This window comes from Ornithorhynchus anatinus, chromosome 12 (genome assembly GCF_004115215.2).
Source record: "Ornithorhynchus anatinus isolate Pmale09 chromosome 12, mOrnAna1.pri.v4, whole genome shotgun sequence".
Taxonomy (NCBI): Eukaryota; Metazoa; Chordata; class Mammalia; order Monotremata; family Ornithorhynchidae; genus Ornithorhynchus; species Ornithorhynchus anatinus.
In genome coordinates, this window is record NC_041739.1 from 53751363 (window position 1) to 53768587 (window position 17225).

Consider the following 17225-nt stretch of genomic DNA (forward strand, 5'->3'; position numbering starts at 1 on the left):
ATTGATGATGATTTGGTGCACGGACAGGGGAGGCTGTTAATGTTAGGTGTTATTTTATTGAAGAGTCTACCAAAAATAAAGGGTTGAAAAGTTTAACTTCTTTGTGAGTGATATTCCTTTGAACAAACTTCTAGATCCTGGACATAACTTTGCCAGGGAAGCAGTGACCTCAATCACTCTATCATATTTATTGAGCGCTTACTATGTGCAGAGCACTGTAGTTACCGGTTGTGAGAATACAGCGTGGCTCAGTGGAAATTGCCCGGGCTTGGGAGTCCGAGGTCATGGGTTTGAATCCTGGCTCTACCATTTGTCAGCTGTGTGACTGTGGGCAAGTCACTTAACTTCTCTGGGCCTCAGTTCCCTCATCTGTAAAATGGGGATTAACTGTGAGCCCCACGTGGGACAACCCGATTACCCCGTATCTACCCCAGTGCTTAGAACAGTGCTCTGCACATTGTAAGCGCTTAACAAATACCAACATTATTATTATTACAACACAACAATATAACAGTTACAGTACCCGCACATAACAAACTTACAGTCTAGCGGGGTAGACAGACATTGCTATAAAAAAACAAATTACTCATATAAATGTAAGTGCTGTGGGGCTGGGGATGGTGGTGAGTAAAGGGAGCATGTCGTGGTGACGCAGAAAGGGAATGGGAAAAGAGGAAATGAGGGCTTAGAGAAGGCCTATACTTAAGGTTGTCAAAATCTAAGGAATATAGTCAACATTGAAAATTCAAAATAGAAGGGTAGGTTGGGAAGCTAATTTCATTGCTTGAAAGTGTGCTCGCCATTTGTCACTTTTCTAAGTGTGGAATATTTTTTGAGACTGTCTGTATCGGTATAGTGATTTGGTACTGACCATAATTGAATGAAAATTCCATTTAGTATTGTATTGACATTTTTCCATAAGGAAGATTCAACAAAAAGAAGTGATAGTTTTAACTTTCCAAAGTTTATCCTCTCAAGAGTAATAAAAGGATTATGGCATCCAGTTTATTGCCATCACAAAATATTGTGTCCAACTTGTGTTTATTAGCCGATTTCCCTTAGCACACTAGGTTAACTCTCCCATAAAAGAGAAGGTTTTTTGAGTGCTGAGTCTGGTTTGGAATGTGCTGGCTTATAAGAGTTCCTAGGACTTTATTGGCTCTGTCTTCTCACGTTAATATCGTGCTAGCATGAAATTGGGTGTTCTAGGTAGCCACGCTATAAACTGGTGCGCCCTCGTAGCATAGTGATTCATCAGCATTATGTGCAGTGCGCATATGGCTCGGTCGAGCAGGAAAACCGAAAAGCCCGGACAATTGCAAAATACCTCTGGTGGAAGGGTTCTGATGAAGGTGTAACTCTGACTTGGGCTACAGGAGTCTTTTCTCTTGATTGGCTGTCCACCTGTTTCCTAGGATTCCTAATAACTGTGGGATTTAATCATCGGTTATTGAAGCATTTACCAACCATCAAGCGATGTTCTAAGCATTGAGGTAGATACAAGATAATCAGGTTGAACACGGGACTCACTGGTGTAGGAGGCATGAATGTGGCAGATGTGCAGCTAGTTAGGAAAGGGGATTCCCATTGACCCAGCAAGAAGCGTGGAAGGAGGCCTGCCCTGAGCCAAGAGATTTCCTTCCTCTGTTGCTGGAGCTGCTCCGTGAAGAGTTGATTTTTTTGTTTGGTTTGGCTCAGTTGCATTGCCCAATCAACAGGTGTGTTTGGCAAAACCTAACCTTGGCTGTGTAACTCTCAGACGCTTCCGCTTGACTGACTGAGCATCCATTGCCCACGACTTACTGCATCGTGAGTTAAGGTAGTCCGACACAGGCGATCTGTAAGGGAAGGATAACCACCCACCCTGCCTTCTGCAGGAGGAGCGACTGGCTGAAAATCCTCCAGATTTTGCCGCAAGGGTCAGAGCATCGGCAGGGCTCGATACTCGGAGCCCTCCTTACTACCTAGCCCTGCTGAATGCTGCAACTCCCACCATGAAGGCCAGAAACTTCTTGAGTTGGATGTGCCGTCACCTGTCTCCCCTTTCCCATCTCCCCCCTTGTCAGCCCCTTACCCTCCCCTCTCACTGTTGTAAGGTCATGGATAATCTGCAGCACAGATACATTTAAACTGGATTATTTTCCCTGTGAAAATTGTTCAGCAATAGTGGTGATAATGGTATTTATTGCAGTGCACTGGACTAAGCATTTAGATGATAAGATGGAATCCAAGACGTGTTGCCCGCCCACAAGGAATGTACACTCTAACTGGGGAGAGAGACACAGAACCGTTATCTTCTGTTGAAATGTGAATTTCTGGGTTTTTTGTTTTTTTTAGTAGTGCACTTTGAGTTGATTTCTTTACTTGCACTTGCAGGGGTTGCAGCTACGAACCATCTAAAGCTGCATAGCCCTGCTGGGTAGCTCGCTTGCACTAGACTTTGAAGCAGGCGTGCAGCTGAGCAGGATCACCCACCGCCAGACGGCCGGCAGGTTCTCGAGAATCTTCGGCTTCCCAGCAGGCCCTGTCTCTCCCGTTGTACTTGGGACCCGCTAGGTGCCCGGAGCGTGGGGCCACAAAGTCTTCATTAAGTGGGGCTATGAGGCACTTCCTCTCCCTCCCTACCCACACTTAGAGCTGCAGGGTAGATCCCTTGGTTTCAAATTGCCCTGATTTCACCCGGTGCGAGAGTCTAATGGCGCTCAGGGATTCTAAAGCAATTTGTTTCATGCTGACTTTTCTGTGGAAAAATTCAATTATGCTTGTGCAGTCTACTTAATCTCCTTCTAGGAAATGATCTATTTTTGAAGCCAGAGAAACTTATGCAGAGAATGTTAGTTTCATCCACAGGAACTAAAAATATAAGGCTGGCATAAAGCTCATGGAAAAATCTTTATTAATATCTATCCCAAGGAATAAAGGCCACATGAGAATTCTCTAAAACCTGATTTTAAAAGTTAACTAAAAGGCCGTGTATTTTGTACCATACTAGGTTATCAAACAGGGACTCACGGCGAATGCTTTGCTGGATCGGGGTATGCAGCTATCGGGATCAACTTCCAAGTGAGTAAACGGCTTCTCTTTGAACTAAATGGCTCTTTCCCAGTGGATGCTATGCTCTTGCAATTCAACCTGAGGATTCATTGTGCTAATCTGAGCTCATTGTGTTTCATACAAGCAAACTGGAACAGTCCAGGCTTTATTCAATCCAGTGCTTCCACTAAAATTAAGGCAATGTCCGTAAATTTTTGAGTACAGTTTGGGATGATTTATGACTTTGGGATAAGAAATTTTATCTAAATGGAGATTCAGCATGCCAAGTTTGCGTGCATCAAAGATCAGATATGATATAATAACGTCTTCAAAGGATTCCATCAAGATAATTAGCCTGCATTTGTCTGACTCTGGCATATTTAATCTGAAAAAGGCACAATTTGATTAGAGATGGTTTTCAGCCCAAGAAAGAATGAAACATTCATTCATTCAGTCGTATTTATTGAGTGCTTACTGTGTGCAGAGCACTGTACTAAGTTCTTGGGAGAGTACAATACAACAATAAACCCCCTTATAGAGGATGTAATTGAGGAACCTGAGATTTAGTCCTGTGAGATTGCCATTTGAAATGAATTTAAAGTCACTCGTGTGTGCAATGCAGACAGTGGCAATTATTGCCATTAGTCTCCACAGTATCTACTTTCAGTTTAGAAATATAGTGGAAATTTCATGATCCGTGAAACTATTTTAAAAATAAAATAAGTAAACTTTGTCCTTTTTGGGGCCTCTAGTACACCATATACTCCTTTGGAGAAGAAAGGCATGGATAACACAGATGATGAAACATTAACAGAAGAGTGGAACCTTGATCAACCCGTCTCTCAGACTAGAACAACAGCTATAGTAGAAATAAAGGGAACTGTGGATGTTGTTTTGACTCCTCTAGTAGCAGAAGCTCTGGACAGGTATTTCTTTTTCTTTAAAAACACTTAAAATCATAAAAAAGATACTCTATATAGTTGAATGTCTCTAACAGCTTTCTTCTTGAATAATGGCCAAAGCATCTGAGTGGATTCACTTAGGTTCTTTTTTCAAATCGGTGATATTGGGTTTTTTACTTGATACTACCTGGAATATGATCATTTCGGAAGATATATCAGCCCTGAAAAGCAAATGCCACCTCTATGATTAGCTAAAATGTTCTGCCCTTGGTGAAAACCTGCACTCATTTTTTGTTTACCAAATCAGTCAGTGTGCAGGCTGAGCCAAAGTGTTGTCTAGTTGTGATGGATTTCCAAGGAAAAATGTTTCTATTAATATTAAGGAAAAGAGGGACACTTATTCTTTTAACTCATGTGCTGTGGAAAAGACTATTGGAATTTGTCCCTTCTAGCAGTATTATAAGGGGAATTTTCACTGAGGGACAGATGGCATTTTCAAATCTGGGGTTCTAAACTTCCATTTTTCTTTTGTTGTTTATTTTTTTAATCGTATTTGTTAAGTGCTACTGTGTGCCAGGCACTGTTCTAAACACAGTAGATACAAGCTAATCAGTCCATGTCTCACATGGGACTCGTAGCCTTAATCCCCATTTTACAGATGAAGTAACTGAGGCACGGAGAATTAAGTGACTTGCCCAAGGTGACACAGACAAATGGTGGAGCTGGGATTTAGAACCCAGGTCCTACTGAGTTCCAGGCCTGTGCTGCATCCATTAGGCCATGCTGCTTCTAAAACGGTGGTACCAAAGTAAAATTCAGTTTTTCTTTCGTACGCTTCTTCTCCCCCACCAGATATATTGAAGCAATGGTTCACTGTGTTAGTACCCGCCATCCGGCTGCAATTGTAGATGATCTTCATTCCGAAGTCCTCAGTGAAGCTATCCAGAATAGCAAGACCACCTTCTCAGAAAATGTAAGTTGAGTTTCTCCAAATCCTCGTTCAGAGGATTTGCTGCCTCCAGCACATAGCAAACTGTTGCCAAACTGTTTCGCTCCTCATGGTTTCTGCACTCTATCATCCTGACCTCATTTTCACCCTGGGAAAAATAAGGGAATAGCTCTCCCCTTAAGCCTGGGCATTATGCCACTCTTGTTTTGGGTTTTGTTTTGTTTTTAAGTTGGAGAGAGAATATGGGCCTGGGTATGAGAAACAAATAGGGGCAAATCTTAAGAGTTGAGAAATTGGAGAGCCATTTCTTTAAATTGGGAGACTTCTCCCTTGGTTTTTTTTTTTTCCCCAGACTGTTATTCTCATTTGTTAGCCTTAAGACAGTGCTACTTTTAGAGCTGAAGGAATGTTTTCCCCTTTATCCCTGGACTTGTAATTAAGATCCAACACTTGAATTTGCACACCTATCTTTCTATTTGGGGTGTGGAGCACAGTCAGTTGTAAGGGAAAATGAAATTGTAAATATTTTCCTCGGACAATGTAGACTAACGGAAACCCAACATACACTTCGCAGCTGTCCTCCAAACCAGATGTAAGAGGAACAAAACCAGAGCAACCAACCACCGGAACAGCCACGGCAAACCAAGGACAAGCTCAGACAAATCTTTCACTTAAGCAAGATAATGTGACAATTAAAGGTCTCCAGGCTAACGTTACGATACCCAAGGTAGTACTTTTGTCGTTTCTGGTATGGCCTGAAAAATGTTAGTTCGCATTTGTCTTATCGGTTGGGCTTTCTGTAATACTGATCTAATAGCATGGCATAGTGGATAGAGCCCGGGCTTGGGAGTCAGAAGGTCAAGGGTTCTAATACCGGCCCCGCCACTTGCCTGCTGTGTGACCTTGGGCAAGTCACTTCACTTCTATGCACCTCCTTTACCTCATCTGGAAAATGGGGGTTGAGACTGCCATATGGGACAGGCACTGTGTCCAGCCCGATTTGCTTTTACCCACCCCAGCGCTTAGTACAGTGCCTGGCACATGGTAAGCGCTTAATAAATACCATAATAATAATAATTACTATTATTAATAATGGTGACAACTTGCTGATGAACTCTGTTGCTGTTTTCTAGTGGGTTGCTCAGTGAGAGAACAATAGCACTGTAAATTAAGTTCAAAAACTAAATGCACTGCTATTTGGCAGTGTCTTCAAAATGAGCCTTGTAAACTCAGTGTTCAGTGCCTGAAATTTTCCCTTTTAAATTATTATTGGGATCACAGACACATAGTGTTTTTAATAGTTTAATAAGTGTAACTTTATCTATATCTTAACATATTGATTTTATAATTCAAATGACAAAGAATTGAATGTGGAATTTGGCTTTAACACTGTGGGACTTCTTATATCATAGGTAAACTTGTGTTTGTTACAAGCATCAGTGGAAGAATCATCATCTTCAGCTGCTGGTAGGAGTGTGACTCATGTTTCCCTAGTAGCTTTGTGTTTTGATAGAATTGCTACACAAGTACGTATGAATAGGTAAGAAAAAGATTATGATTTGTAATGTATGAATTAGCACAACCATACAGTATAATACATTATTTTCTCCTAGCATAGCCCTCTCTTATCAGTTTATGAAAAATTGCATCTAAAATGGTAGATGGATCGGAGGCTATTTCAATTCATCAGTGGTATTTATCGAACACTTCCTCTGTGCAGGGTACTATACCAAACACTTGGGAAGGTACAGTAGACCTAATCCCTGTTCTCAAAGAGCTGATAGTCTATTTGGGGAGACAGACATTTAAAGAAATCTCAGGAGGGGAGGCATCCAAGTATAAGGATATGTGCTTAAGTGCTGTGGGGGGAGGCGGTGTTGATTACCTACGTATTTACTGGGTACAGATTCAAGTGCATAGGTCACTTTTAAAAAAATCTTATTTGAGGGTTTACTATGTGTCAGGGGCTGTACTAAGCACTGGAGAAGATTCAAGCAAATCAGGTTAGACACTTTCTATGTCCCACGTGATGATGTCAGATTTAATCCCCATTTTACAAATGAGGGAACTGAGCCACAGAGAAATTAAGTGACTTGCCCATGGTCTCATGTAGACAGGTGTTGGAGTCGAGATTAGAACACATGTCCTCTGACTCCCAGGCCTGTGCTCTTTCCACTAGACCACGCTGCTTCAAGGTCATGCAAAAGGGAGGGAAGATAGGGTGAGAAGATGAGAGATTAATCCGGGGAGGCTCCTTGGAGGGGATGTGATTTTAATAAGGCTTTGAAGATGGACAGAGTGGTGATCTGATGAATATGAAGAGGGTGGAGGGTTCTAGGAAGGAGTTGATGGCAAGAGATGAGATTGAGGTACAGTAAGGAGATTGGTATTAGAGGAACCAAGTGGGTGGGTTGGGTTGTAGTCAGAGAGCAGTGAGGATAGGTAGGGGAGGGAGAGTTGATGGAATGCCTAAAAGCTGATGCTGAGAAGTTTCTGCTTGATGTGGAGGTGGATGGACAACCGTCAGAGGTTTAGTTGTTACCGAGTTTCCCCTTAAGCGCTTTGATATTTTTCCCTCCCCCAGCCTCACAACACTTATGTACATTTCCATCTGTAATTTGTCTGTCTCCTCCTTTAGTCTGTAAGCTCCTTGTGGGCTGGGATCACATCTGCCTACCCTGTTGATTGAACTCACCCAAGCACTTAGTACAGTGCTCTGCACAGAATATGTGTTCATTAAATACCATTGATTGATACCGGTGGCTAGAAGTTGAAGAGGAAATGGAGACCCTTGAAAGCTGGATCCCATGTAAAGAATATGGAGCAAATAAGCCTCAGTATAAATTAATAATCTTTTTTTTATTTGTCCTGCTCAGTTTCCCTGTATCTACTGGAGTAGTGCAACTCATGATTATCGAATATGTGTAATTCTTTTGTCACTGTAATATTATCATATTAGCTAACGTAATTCTTTTCTTTTCTGAAAAGAGGTGTGGTTGAAGAGACTTCAAACAATGCAGAGCCTGGTAGAACATCTGTGAACTTTGATAGATATGTCCACGCCAGTAAAATGCAACCTCAGTCTTCTGGCTCTCTCAGATCTAATGCCGGAGTGGAAAAAGGCAAAGAAATTGCCGCCAAATTAAACATTCATCGAGTTCATGGTCAGCTTAGAGGTTTGGATACAACAGGTAGGATCAAACAATGTGATCCCCACATAAAATTAATCATTGTGAATTCAATAGTGAAGAGCTATCAATGACTCAGCACAAGAAGCTTTCAGAAGCTAAAAATACAAAATACAAAAATTATGGCCTCACAGGAAAAGACACCTACTGGGTGAATTTAGAGATTCTACTAAGGTGGGGTGAATCATCATGCTTTTTCTGAAGCTGGAAGGCTCCTAAGCCTCTAGGAAGTTTGGATGTCACAGTATTACTTCTCCAGGATGGTGGGGTCCTCTGGCTGGTGGGAGATGGCTGAAGAGGGTTTGCCCTCTCTCATCATTCCAGGTGCATTTCACAGTAAGGCTCAGAAGGAGAGTCCTGCATGGGATGGGATTCTGGGATCTGGGCCCCAACATTCCCAGCCTCTGCCTGACATAGCCGAGGTAACGAGTCAGGTGTCAAAGTGCTAAACTGAGTAACAAACGAGCCCAGGCTGGAGAGTACTGCTCTTGCCCAGGAGGCCCCTACCCCTTAGCTGGGGTTCATTTGGTCTGAATCCCTCCAAAGTAGTGGGGATGGAGGGTTGAGAGGTTGGGGAGACCTGGTTGTTGCGATCTCGGGATTGTCGAACTTGGGCAGGACTCCACTGCCTCAGTGGGAGTGACCGTACTTTTTCTCCCATTCTTTCATTTTCCTTCAGTTCTTTTAGACAGCATACAAATGTCTCTCGGGAAATCGCTGTCAAATGCTTAAATTGTAAAAAAGTTGATGCTAAAAAAGTAGTACTTTTCTTTCCTTTTGAAATAGACATGGGGACCTGTGCAATCACTGCTATTCCTTTTGAGAAATCAAAAGTTCTGTTTACGCTTGAAGAACTGGATGACTTTACTTTTGTGGATGAAACCGATCAGCACACAGTTCCAGATGCAACACGAATGGGGCCCAGTCAAGAAAAGTGGGGTTGGATAATGTTTGAATGTGGATTAGAAAATCTAACTATAAAAGGTAAGCAGTATTTTATTCATTTAACTTGTTTTTTTTAATATCGAGGTGATAAATATCAAGATTTCCTTCTCAGTTACTTTCATGGCAATCCATATGAACCAAAATGAAAGCAGTGATACTGAGAATTATTGAATCAGTTTGTATTTCAGTGGGGGATTTAGTATCGCTGGTTCTTAAAATAAGCTTCTCTAATTTGGGTGTGAGCCACATTAGCTCAACTGATGAGGTGTGTCCTGCTGTGGACTCAGAGTTAGCAAAGTTTTAAAGACCCGGGACACACTTAGTCCACTCCAACCCGCAGAGGGTCCCTGGAGGATTAGACTGTGAGCCCGACATTGGGCAGGGATTGTCTCTATCTGTTGCCAAATTGAACATCCAAATTCTTAGTACAGAGCTCTGCACACAGTAAGCGCTCAATAAATACTACTGAATGAATGGAGGAGAGCCATTTCCCTGCAGAGGAGGCTGCAGCTATTCTTAAAGATGTCCCTGACTTCCTTAACTGACCACCTTCAGGAAATCCTTTCAAGGGGATTCGTCTAGTAACTGGGAGTGGTTGGTTACACATCTGCACCCTCTCCTTTACCCAATCATTCAATTAGTCATTCAATCAGTGGTATTTACTGAGCACTTATTTTGTGAAGAACATTGTAGAAAGTGCTTGGGAGAATGCAATATAGTTGGCCAACATGATCCCCGACCTCAAGTAGCATACAGTGTAATGGGAAAGAACTCCTTTTGGTGGTTCTTACCCTTTCCGGAGCTGAAGCCACCCAGTGGATCATAATCTCCCTTTCAACAACAGTAAAACTTAGCATTTAAAAATGGTAGAAAACGTAAGGTGGTACAGATGGAGAGACAGAGAAGCCACTTTGTTGAGAATAGGGAGAAGAAAAAGAGAGAAGGCACCCAGAGGCTTCATCATTCTCCTCAGAGGACATAAATCATAACCTTAACTGGGAACTCCATTCCTCATACCAGGCTTTCTAATGCTATAACATCCCTTCCCATATTCTAGCAGACATGTTGGATAGAGACATCCATTAGGGAGGGTCACACCCCCATAAAAATTTCAGTCCTTGGTGTTCTCCCTTTTCACTGCCTCAGTGCAGGTATAAGGCTTAATTTAATTTTCATTTATTATATTTATTTTTAATATGGTTTCCAACATGACAGCCACTTACAAAGCACTTGGACACAGTGTTTTTTGTAGAGAATGAGAAATCTACAGAATTCCTTGTTCTGAAATATGTGCAAGTACTGAGGAGTACACGGAGACATCAGTTTTAATGAGAAAATATTGCATTTCTGCAGGAGGAAGACAGTCGGGGGCTCTTTTGTATAATACCTTTGGAATTATGGGTAAATCCAATGCCACCGAGAGAGGTGGTTTGCTCACATCCAACAATTCTTCTGATTCCCCAACTGGCAGTGGTTATAATACTGATGTGTCTGAAGAAAATCTTCCTTGTGATCGAATAAGTCCTTCTTCAGACATAAATGGGAATTCCGTTTCAGATGAACAGGTGAGTGAACATCCAAAAACTCTAAAGAAAACAAATGGCCTTAGTAGAAAGAATATAAATGAACGTCTGCTGACCCAAGATTCATGGGATAGATTACAATTTTTTTTTCCTTGCTGAACAGAGATTTGTAGTCTAAAGGAAAGAACGGGACTGGGAGTCAGAGGCCTGAGTTCTGGTCCTCCAGCTCAGTCAATCAATTGGTGATATTTGTTGAGTGCCTGCCATAGGCCAAGTACCAAACAAAGCGCTTGGAAGAGAGAAGGAAAAGCTGTGTTCACTGCCCTCAAGGGGCTTTCAGTCTGATGGGCAGAGAGTCAGACAGACTCTCATTTGCGGACAGACAGTCATTTGCAAATAGTGGGAGCAGGAATAAGAATGAGAAAGCAGATAGTAGCATGATTGATATATGCTTAAAGGTTGAGGATGGTGATAAATGCATGTGAGTGAAGGTGCCCATTGGTTTGACCCATCTTGAAACAGTGGGAATTAATCAGGGCAGCTCCATGAAGACAGGGGAGCGGGAGTGTTCTCCCTTGCCACCAACCAGTTGTATCACTGGTGTCCTCTGTGATCTTGGGCAAGCCACTTAATGTTTCTGTGCCTCACTTTTCTCATCTGTAAAATGGGGATTGTAATACCTACCTGGGCCTAACTCACATTGATGTTATGAGGATAAAATGAGATAATATAAAAATACTTTGGAAAAATAAATGTGCTATTACTAACATAAGGTGATACTATCTGCTTACATAGTTACCACATTTTAACTATTTGAAGAATGTGCTAACTTAGAAGTTACTAATGACGTCGGATACATCTATCACAGTTCCTTTACAGTAAAAAGACATGCTCCCCACATTAAAGCAACAACCTTCAAGAAGAATTAACTGCTACTGTGTGGTCACGAAGTGCACTTCATGAACGTTAGCTGCTGCAAATATTTCATTAGTGTTGGTTATCTTTTGGAATAGATGCTGTTACTTCCATTTGTATTAACATCTGTTCATGCCAATTGATTTAAAATGTCAATTTTGTATAGGACGAAGGAGTTGAATCTGATGATTTGAAAAAAGATCTTCCTCTAATGCCACCACCTCCAGATTCCTGCAGCATGAAATTGACTATCAAGGAAATTTGGTTTAGTTTCGCTGCCCCGACCAATGTGAGAGCTCCGCCCCACACCTTTTCTAGGTAGGAATGTCATTTTTGTTTTTGAAGCAGTAAACTGAGAATTGTAAACTCTATCTGTTCTCTCTGACTGCAGACAGTTTTGGGGATCAAATTTCCATGATTTCAAGTACTACCTGAGGAGATTCTTGAAGGCCTGCTAGTTACTCCTGCCTAGAGCAGTTGTGTGTGCAAGTAGGGAGTGGGCTAAGTAGTAATGTTATGTATTAAGTGCTTTCTGTGTGTAGAGCTTGTACTAACCTCTGGGAGAGAATACATAGGTGGGAATTGGACATAGAACCTGTTCCTTGCAAGGCCCACGATCTAGGAAAGAGTTGATTCTGTTTCAGTTGCCGTTCCCTGCATAAAGGGTCCTCCAAATGACCCGCCTCCGAGACTAGTGTAGAGCTGCTATGTGACTGAGCAAAGCAGCTCTACATTGAGAAGGAGGACAGTGCTATCCTGACTTAGAGTGTTGTAGATAACAAACACATTTGGTTTAGTAAGTCATTTTTAATCTGTTTCCTCAGACAAATTATACTGACGTGACTTATCCTTAACCCATTTATAGTCGTAATGATAGGCTGACTGTAAATGTCGGTGCAGAGTAAACAGGACTGAAAATTGAATAATAGAATTCCCTCTTCAGACATGTGCCTTAAGCATTATTATTAATCAAGAATTAAGGAAGAATGCAATAGACACTTGGGGTTGAATGTGCATGGGTTTGATCTACATTTAAAAGTATTTTTCGAGGCAGTTGTAATTTTTGATATCAGGCATTTTTTCTTTAATAGGCAATTGAACCTTTTGAGCACAGCAACCCCTGCTGTAGGAGCATGGCTTGTTCCCATTGATCAACTCAAATCGTCTTTAAACAAGTTAGAGACGGAAGGAACCCTGAGAATTTGTGCTGTTATGGGATGCATAATGACAGAAGCTTTAGAGGTGGGTAGTTATTATTGGAAAAATAATCGACTTGTGTGAAAGGCACCTGTCTTTCACAGTATCATCATTAATAAGGTGTGCATTGTAATATCCGTATTGGCAGGTTAAGAAACCTTGGAATGTTTTCACTCATGTCAACGTATAGACTTGCATCATCAGTTCATTCTTCTCAAAGGTTGTCTCTTTAATGTGGGGAGCTTGTCTTTTTAATGCAAAGGCACTCTGATAGGTGTACCCAGAGTTATAATAGTACATACATATTCCTGATTTTGGATGGATGTCATTGAGGCTTGTTGCGTGCAGAGCCCTGAGTGCTTGGCATAGTTCAATGGAAGTTAGAAGACGGATCTCTGTCCCCAACGAATTTCCTTCCTTGTAAGGGAGTTTGCCATCCAGTACGGATGTATAACTTAAAGCAGATTTTTAAATGATTATGGTCCTAGATTTTTGACATAATACTATATAGCACATTACCAGAGAAACTCTTTAATTGCTATTAGACTATAGTGCATGGGGTCTCAATTCTGTGCTGTAGGATCAGATCGGAGAAGCAGCATGGCTTAGTGGAAAGAGCATGGGCTTGGGAGGCAGAGGTTGTGGGTTCTAATCCCGGATCTACCATTTAGCTGTGTGTGACTTTAGGCAAGCCACTTCTCTGTGCCTCAGTTCCCTCATCTGTAAAATGGGGATTGAGACTGTGAACCCCACGTGGGACAATCTCATTGTCTTGTATCTACCCCAGTGCTTAGAAGAGTGCTTGGCACATAGTAAGCATTTAACAAATACCATTATTATTAAATATTATTATCTTTAATTTCAACCCTTTTTAAATTTTTTTTTCCAGAATAAAAGCGTGCACTTTCCCTTGAGAAGTAAATATAACAGACTTACAAAACTTGCTCGCTTCCTCCAAGAAAACCCTTCATGCTTACTGTGCAATATATTACACCACTACCTCCATCAGGCAAATTACTCAATTATTGAAGATGCCACTATGGTGAGTGACCAAAGTAAAGTTATTACTCTTTGGACATGTAGTCATATTAGACAACTTCCGCGATTAGAAATGCTATAGCGGGTTATGTAAAGGAAGCATTTCCAAAGTTTCATTGAGAAGGGCCGCTTGTAGGTGGGGTATTCGTTGGTGGACCACACAGTCAAATCCACCTATACTAAAACCGTAATGGGCAAACAACTATAACATATTCTCATATGTGCTTTGTGACCTCATTTTACCTATACACAGTATTTTAAAGCATTTTATTTTGAATAAACACAGGAAGCTGTGTATTTTTAGAAATATTTTTGGATTACCCAACTGCCATCGTGGACCACCTGTGACAATTGTTGGCATAAAGCTTGTAGAACAACTACTTGAGAGGCAACATAATAAATACTAAACAAGTAATATAAAAATATGTGTCCTATTTAATTTCAAACTTATACTTTCCCTTCATTGCCATTCCAGTAAACATAGTAAGTGCAATTTAAAAGTGGTTTAGTCCTTGAAAGCTTGTCCTCAGCTGAAACCAGTATGACATTCATGGGCTTTCTACCTTAGGATAACATGATGGAATCAAATGGATTTCACTGGCAATACAATTTTTTTTCGGGGGCAAATTCCACTGATTTCTGGTAGTGAATAATTTTACCAATATATGCACTATAAGGAATTTCAGAATCCAGTAGAAATCCCAATACACTTTATCTCTCCATATTCACCAATTTACACAAATGAATATCTTCCAGTTGCTTGGTGGGAATTCTTAATGTGCACACTTAGATGTATCCTACTTTTCTGTAGGTATATGAGGAAATACATGTTGTCCTGCATATAACACAAATCTTCTGAAACCTGTTCTATTTAGGAAGTCAAACAATAAAATAGCATGTTAACTTCAAGAAAAAGTTATTTTAGACAGTTTTATTTGAGTTATCTGATATATCTAGAGAAGTGTTTCCTTTTGATCTTTTTACTTTGTACTCGTCTCCTGTTTGGATCCCAGATACTGGTTAGTGGGGAAACTGCTTGCATTTGGGGGGAGGTGGGTCTTCCCTCTCTTCCCAACCCAAATTTCCCAATCAACCTCCTTCTCGCCCCGCACAGTCTTTGCTGGGATAGAGAGAATAGAATTGATGGAGTACTTCTCTTGCACTTTGTGATATCTTTCTGCTTTCTCTCATTCCCCTTGTTTTCATGAGCCCTACAGCCATCCAGCCCATCTTTTCCACTCACTCTGTCCCCTTCTTCCTGAGTGAGGAGTGAGGCTAACTGGAAATTTGGTGGTTGTTGTTTGAAGCTCTTGTAGTAAGACCACTTTTAATTCTCTCATTACTGTCACAGAGTGATGGCCTTCCTGCCCTAGTAACTTTAAAGAAAGGGCTCGTGGCACTGGCCAGGCAATGGATGAAGTTTATTGTGGTGACACCGACTTTCAAGGGAGTGAGTTTACATCGACCAACTCAGCCCCTAAAACCACAGACTGCTCTGCACCACGAACATGAGGATGGACTTGGGCTAGACAACGGTGGTGGCCTTCAGAGTGACACCAGTGCCGATGGAGCAGAATTTGAGTTTGACGCAGGTAATTTGGGAAATCGAGGATCGTTTTCCCTGAGATTAAAGTCTAGTTATACTTTCCAAATTCCTTTCTTGGATTAGAATGGAAGTGAAATGAGCACACTACTTGTCCCACACATGTGGTGTTTTTACTTTATTTTTCTCTAAAGGTTGCAGGCAGAACCTGTAAGAATGTAGGCTGCAAGATCATCATTTTTTCTTTTTCCACATTTTAACTTAGTTTACAAGGTCCTCTCTAATCGCTTGTCACCTCCTCGTAGAAATTTAAGACTTGACTCATTTCCCGTATGTATTGCTAATTTAACAATAGTAAACTGTAGTTTGGATTGTAAATAACATAAAGGTGGCATTTTGACATTATGGTTTCTACATGGTGTTATGCTCTTAATTGGTTCTGTGAAGGTGTTAAATGAAAGAGTGCTAAACACAGGGGGCTCAGTTGGAAAATACATAAGACCAGTAGTCAAGAGACCTGATTCTGCTCCTGGCTCCACTGCTTGCCTGCGGGGTGATCTTGGGCAAGTCATGTAATTTGTTGCCTCAGTTTCTTCAACTGTCAAATGGGAATTGAATACCTGTTCCCCCTCCCTCTTAGTCCTTGAGTCTCAGCTGGGACAGGGGACTATGTCCATTCTGATTATTTTGAATTTACCCAGTTTTTAGCATAGTGTTTGACACACAGTGCTTAATAAAATGTCATTATTGTTACAGTTTCTACATGGTATTATATTCTTGGTTTCATGAAAATGGTATTATAAAAAGCTCTAAATTAAATATAGTTTCTTGGAATACAAGTGCATTGATTCAGTCCCAGGCTCTCAAACTTGACCAAAGAAATATCCATTTTAAAATGATAGAGAACACAATGAATAGAGTAATAACATCAAATGGCAATACAAATATATCTGAGTAACAGACTCTGAATTTTATTTTTCCTTTGCACACAAAATACTTTTAATATTATGTTTTATATCCTAATCAGCAAAAAACACCTATCGTGCTAGAGATCTGTCATTTTCTATGCTACATAAATCTGTCATTAAACAATGCAAAATTAAAATGGGCTTTAGTTACCGTAGTCATGCCCATCAAAATACTCCAAGATTGAGAGTGCGGGAGCAGGGAGATGTTGAAACAAACTGCTTGCAGAACACTGTACTAAGCCCCTGAGAGAGTACGATGTAGTTGGTAGACAAAATTCCTGCCCACGAGTTTACAGTATCTTGTCTTATGCTGTCAAGTCATCTACGCCCCGTAGTGACTCCATGGACACATCTCTCCAAGAACTCCCCACCTCCATCTGCAATCATTCTGGTAGTGTATCCATAGAGTTTTCTTGGTAAAGATATGGAAGTGGTTTACCATTGCCTACTTCCACACAATAAACTTGAGTCTCCGCCCTCGACTCTCTCCCGTGCCGTTACTGCCCAGCACAGGTGAGTTTTGTCTTGTAGCAGATTGCCTTCCACTCGCTAGACACTGCCCAAGCTAGGAATGGAATGGGTAGGCCTCTGCTTGACATTCTCCCTCCCTTAGCCAAGGCTGGTAGAGTGCTGGAAACTTTCCAGGTGCAATCCTGAGAGGCGATTTACAGTATAATAGGGATATTATCTACCAACTGTATCGCTCTTTCCCAAGCATGTAGTGTAGTGCTCTTGTAAGTGTTCAAGAAATAAGTTTGATTAAATAGGAATTAAATAAGTGTTCAAGACATAAGTTTCAGTATAATGCATCAGCATTGACATTGTTTTCCAAGGTTGGTCAGGAAGCTTGAAGATGATGAAACAAGTTTCCTTTTTTTTTTGTCTTAGCAAGTTGTTTTTATAGAATAATTTTTGAGGAAGACTCCTCTCATTGGCTGCCTATTTTTAGGGCTGATTTGTGAGTATGCATCTGGTCCGTGGTACTGCCTTGTTTACCGAGTTCCCCATCCTAGTTTGAATAGGA

The 17225-nt window shown here is 41.1% G+C and overlaps 1 protein-coding gene and 1 non-coding gene across 13 annotated transcripts in view; one reads left to right on the top strand and one right to left on the bottom strand.

Annotated features, from left to right (window-relative positions):
* The window catches only part of KIAA1109 (KIAA1109 ortholog), a 192660-nt gene that overhangs the window by 91841 nt on the left and 83594 nt on the right, over positions 1 to 17225 (top strand). For all 12 annotated transcript variants that reach the window (XM_029076442.1, XM_029076441.2, XM_029076443.2 and 9 more), the window contains exons 30-41: positions 2993 to 3063; positions 3786 to 3959; positions 4788 to 4908; positions 5459 to 5611; positions 6297 to 6424; positions 7873 to 8075; positions 8859 to 9056; positions 10371 to 10582; positions 11622 to 11773; positions 12547 to 12697; positions 13542 to 13694; positions 15042 to 15282. In XM_029076442.1, the coding sequence (XP_028932275.1) occupies positions 2993 to 3063; positions 3786 to 3959; positions 4788 to 4908; positions 5459 to 5611; positions 6297 to 6424; positions 7873 to 8075; positions 8859 to 9056; positions 10371 to 10582; positions 11622 to 11773; positions 12547 to 12697; positions 13542 to 13694; positions 15042 to 15282 (1957 nt within the window). The remainder of the gene's footprint in view (positions 1 to 2992; positions 3064 to 3785; positions 3960 to 4787; positions 4909 to 5458; positions 5612 to 6296; positions 6425 to 7872; positions 8076 to 8858; positions 9057 to 10370; positions 10583 to 11621; positions 11774 to 12546; positions 12698 to 13541; positions 13695 to 15041; positions 15283 to 17225) is intronic.
* On the bottom strand, positions 16725 to 16864 carry LOC114815701. Its single transcript, XR_003763503.1, has one exon. It is a non-coding gene; the product is annotated as a small nucleolar RNA SNORA7 (small nucleolar RNA).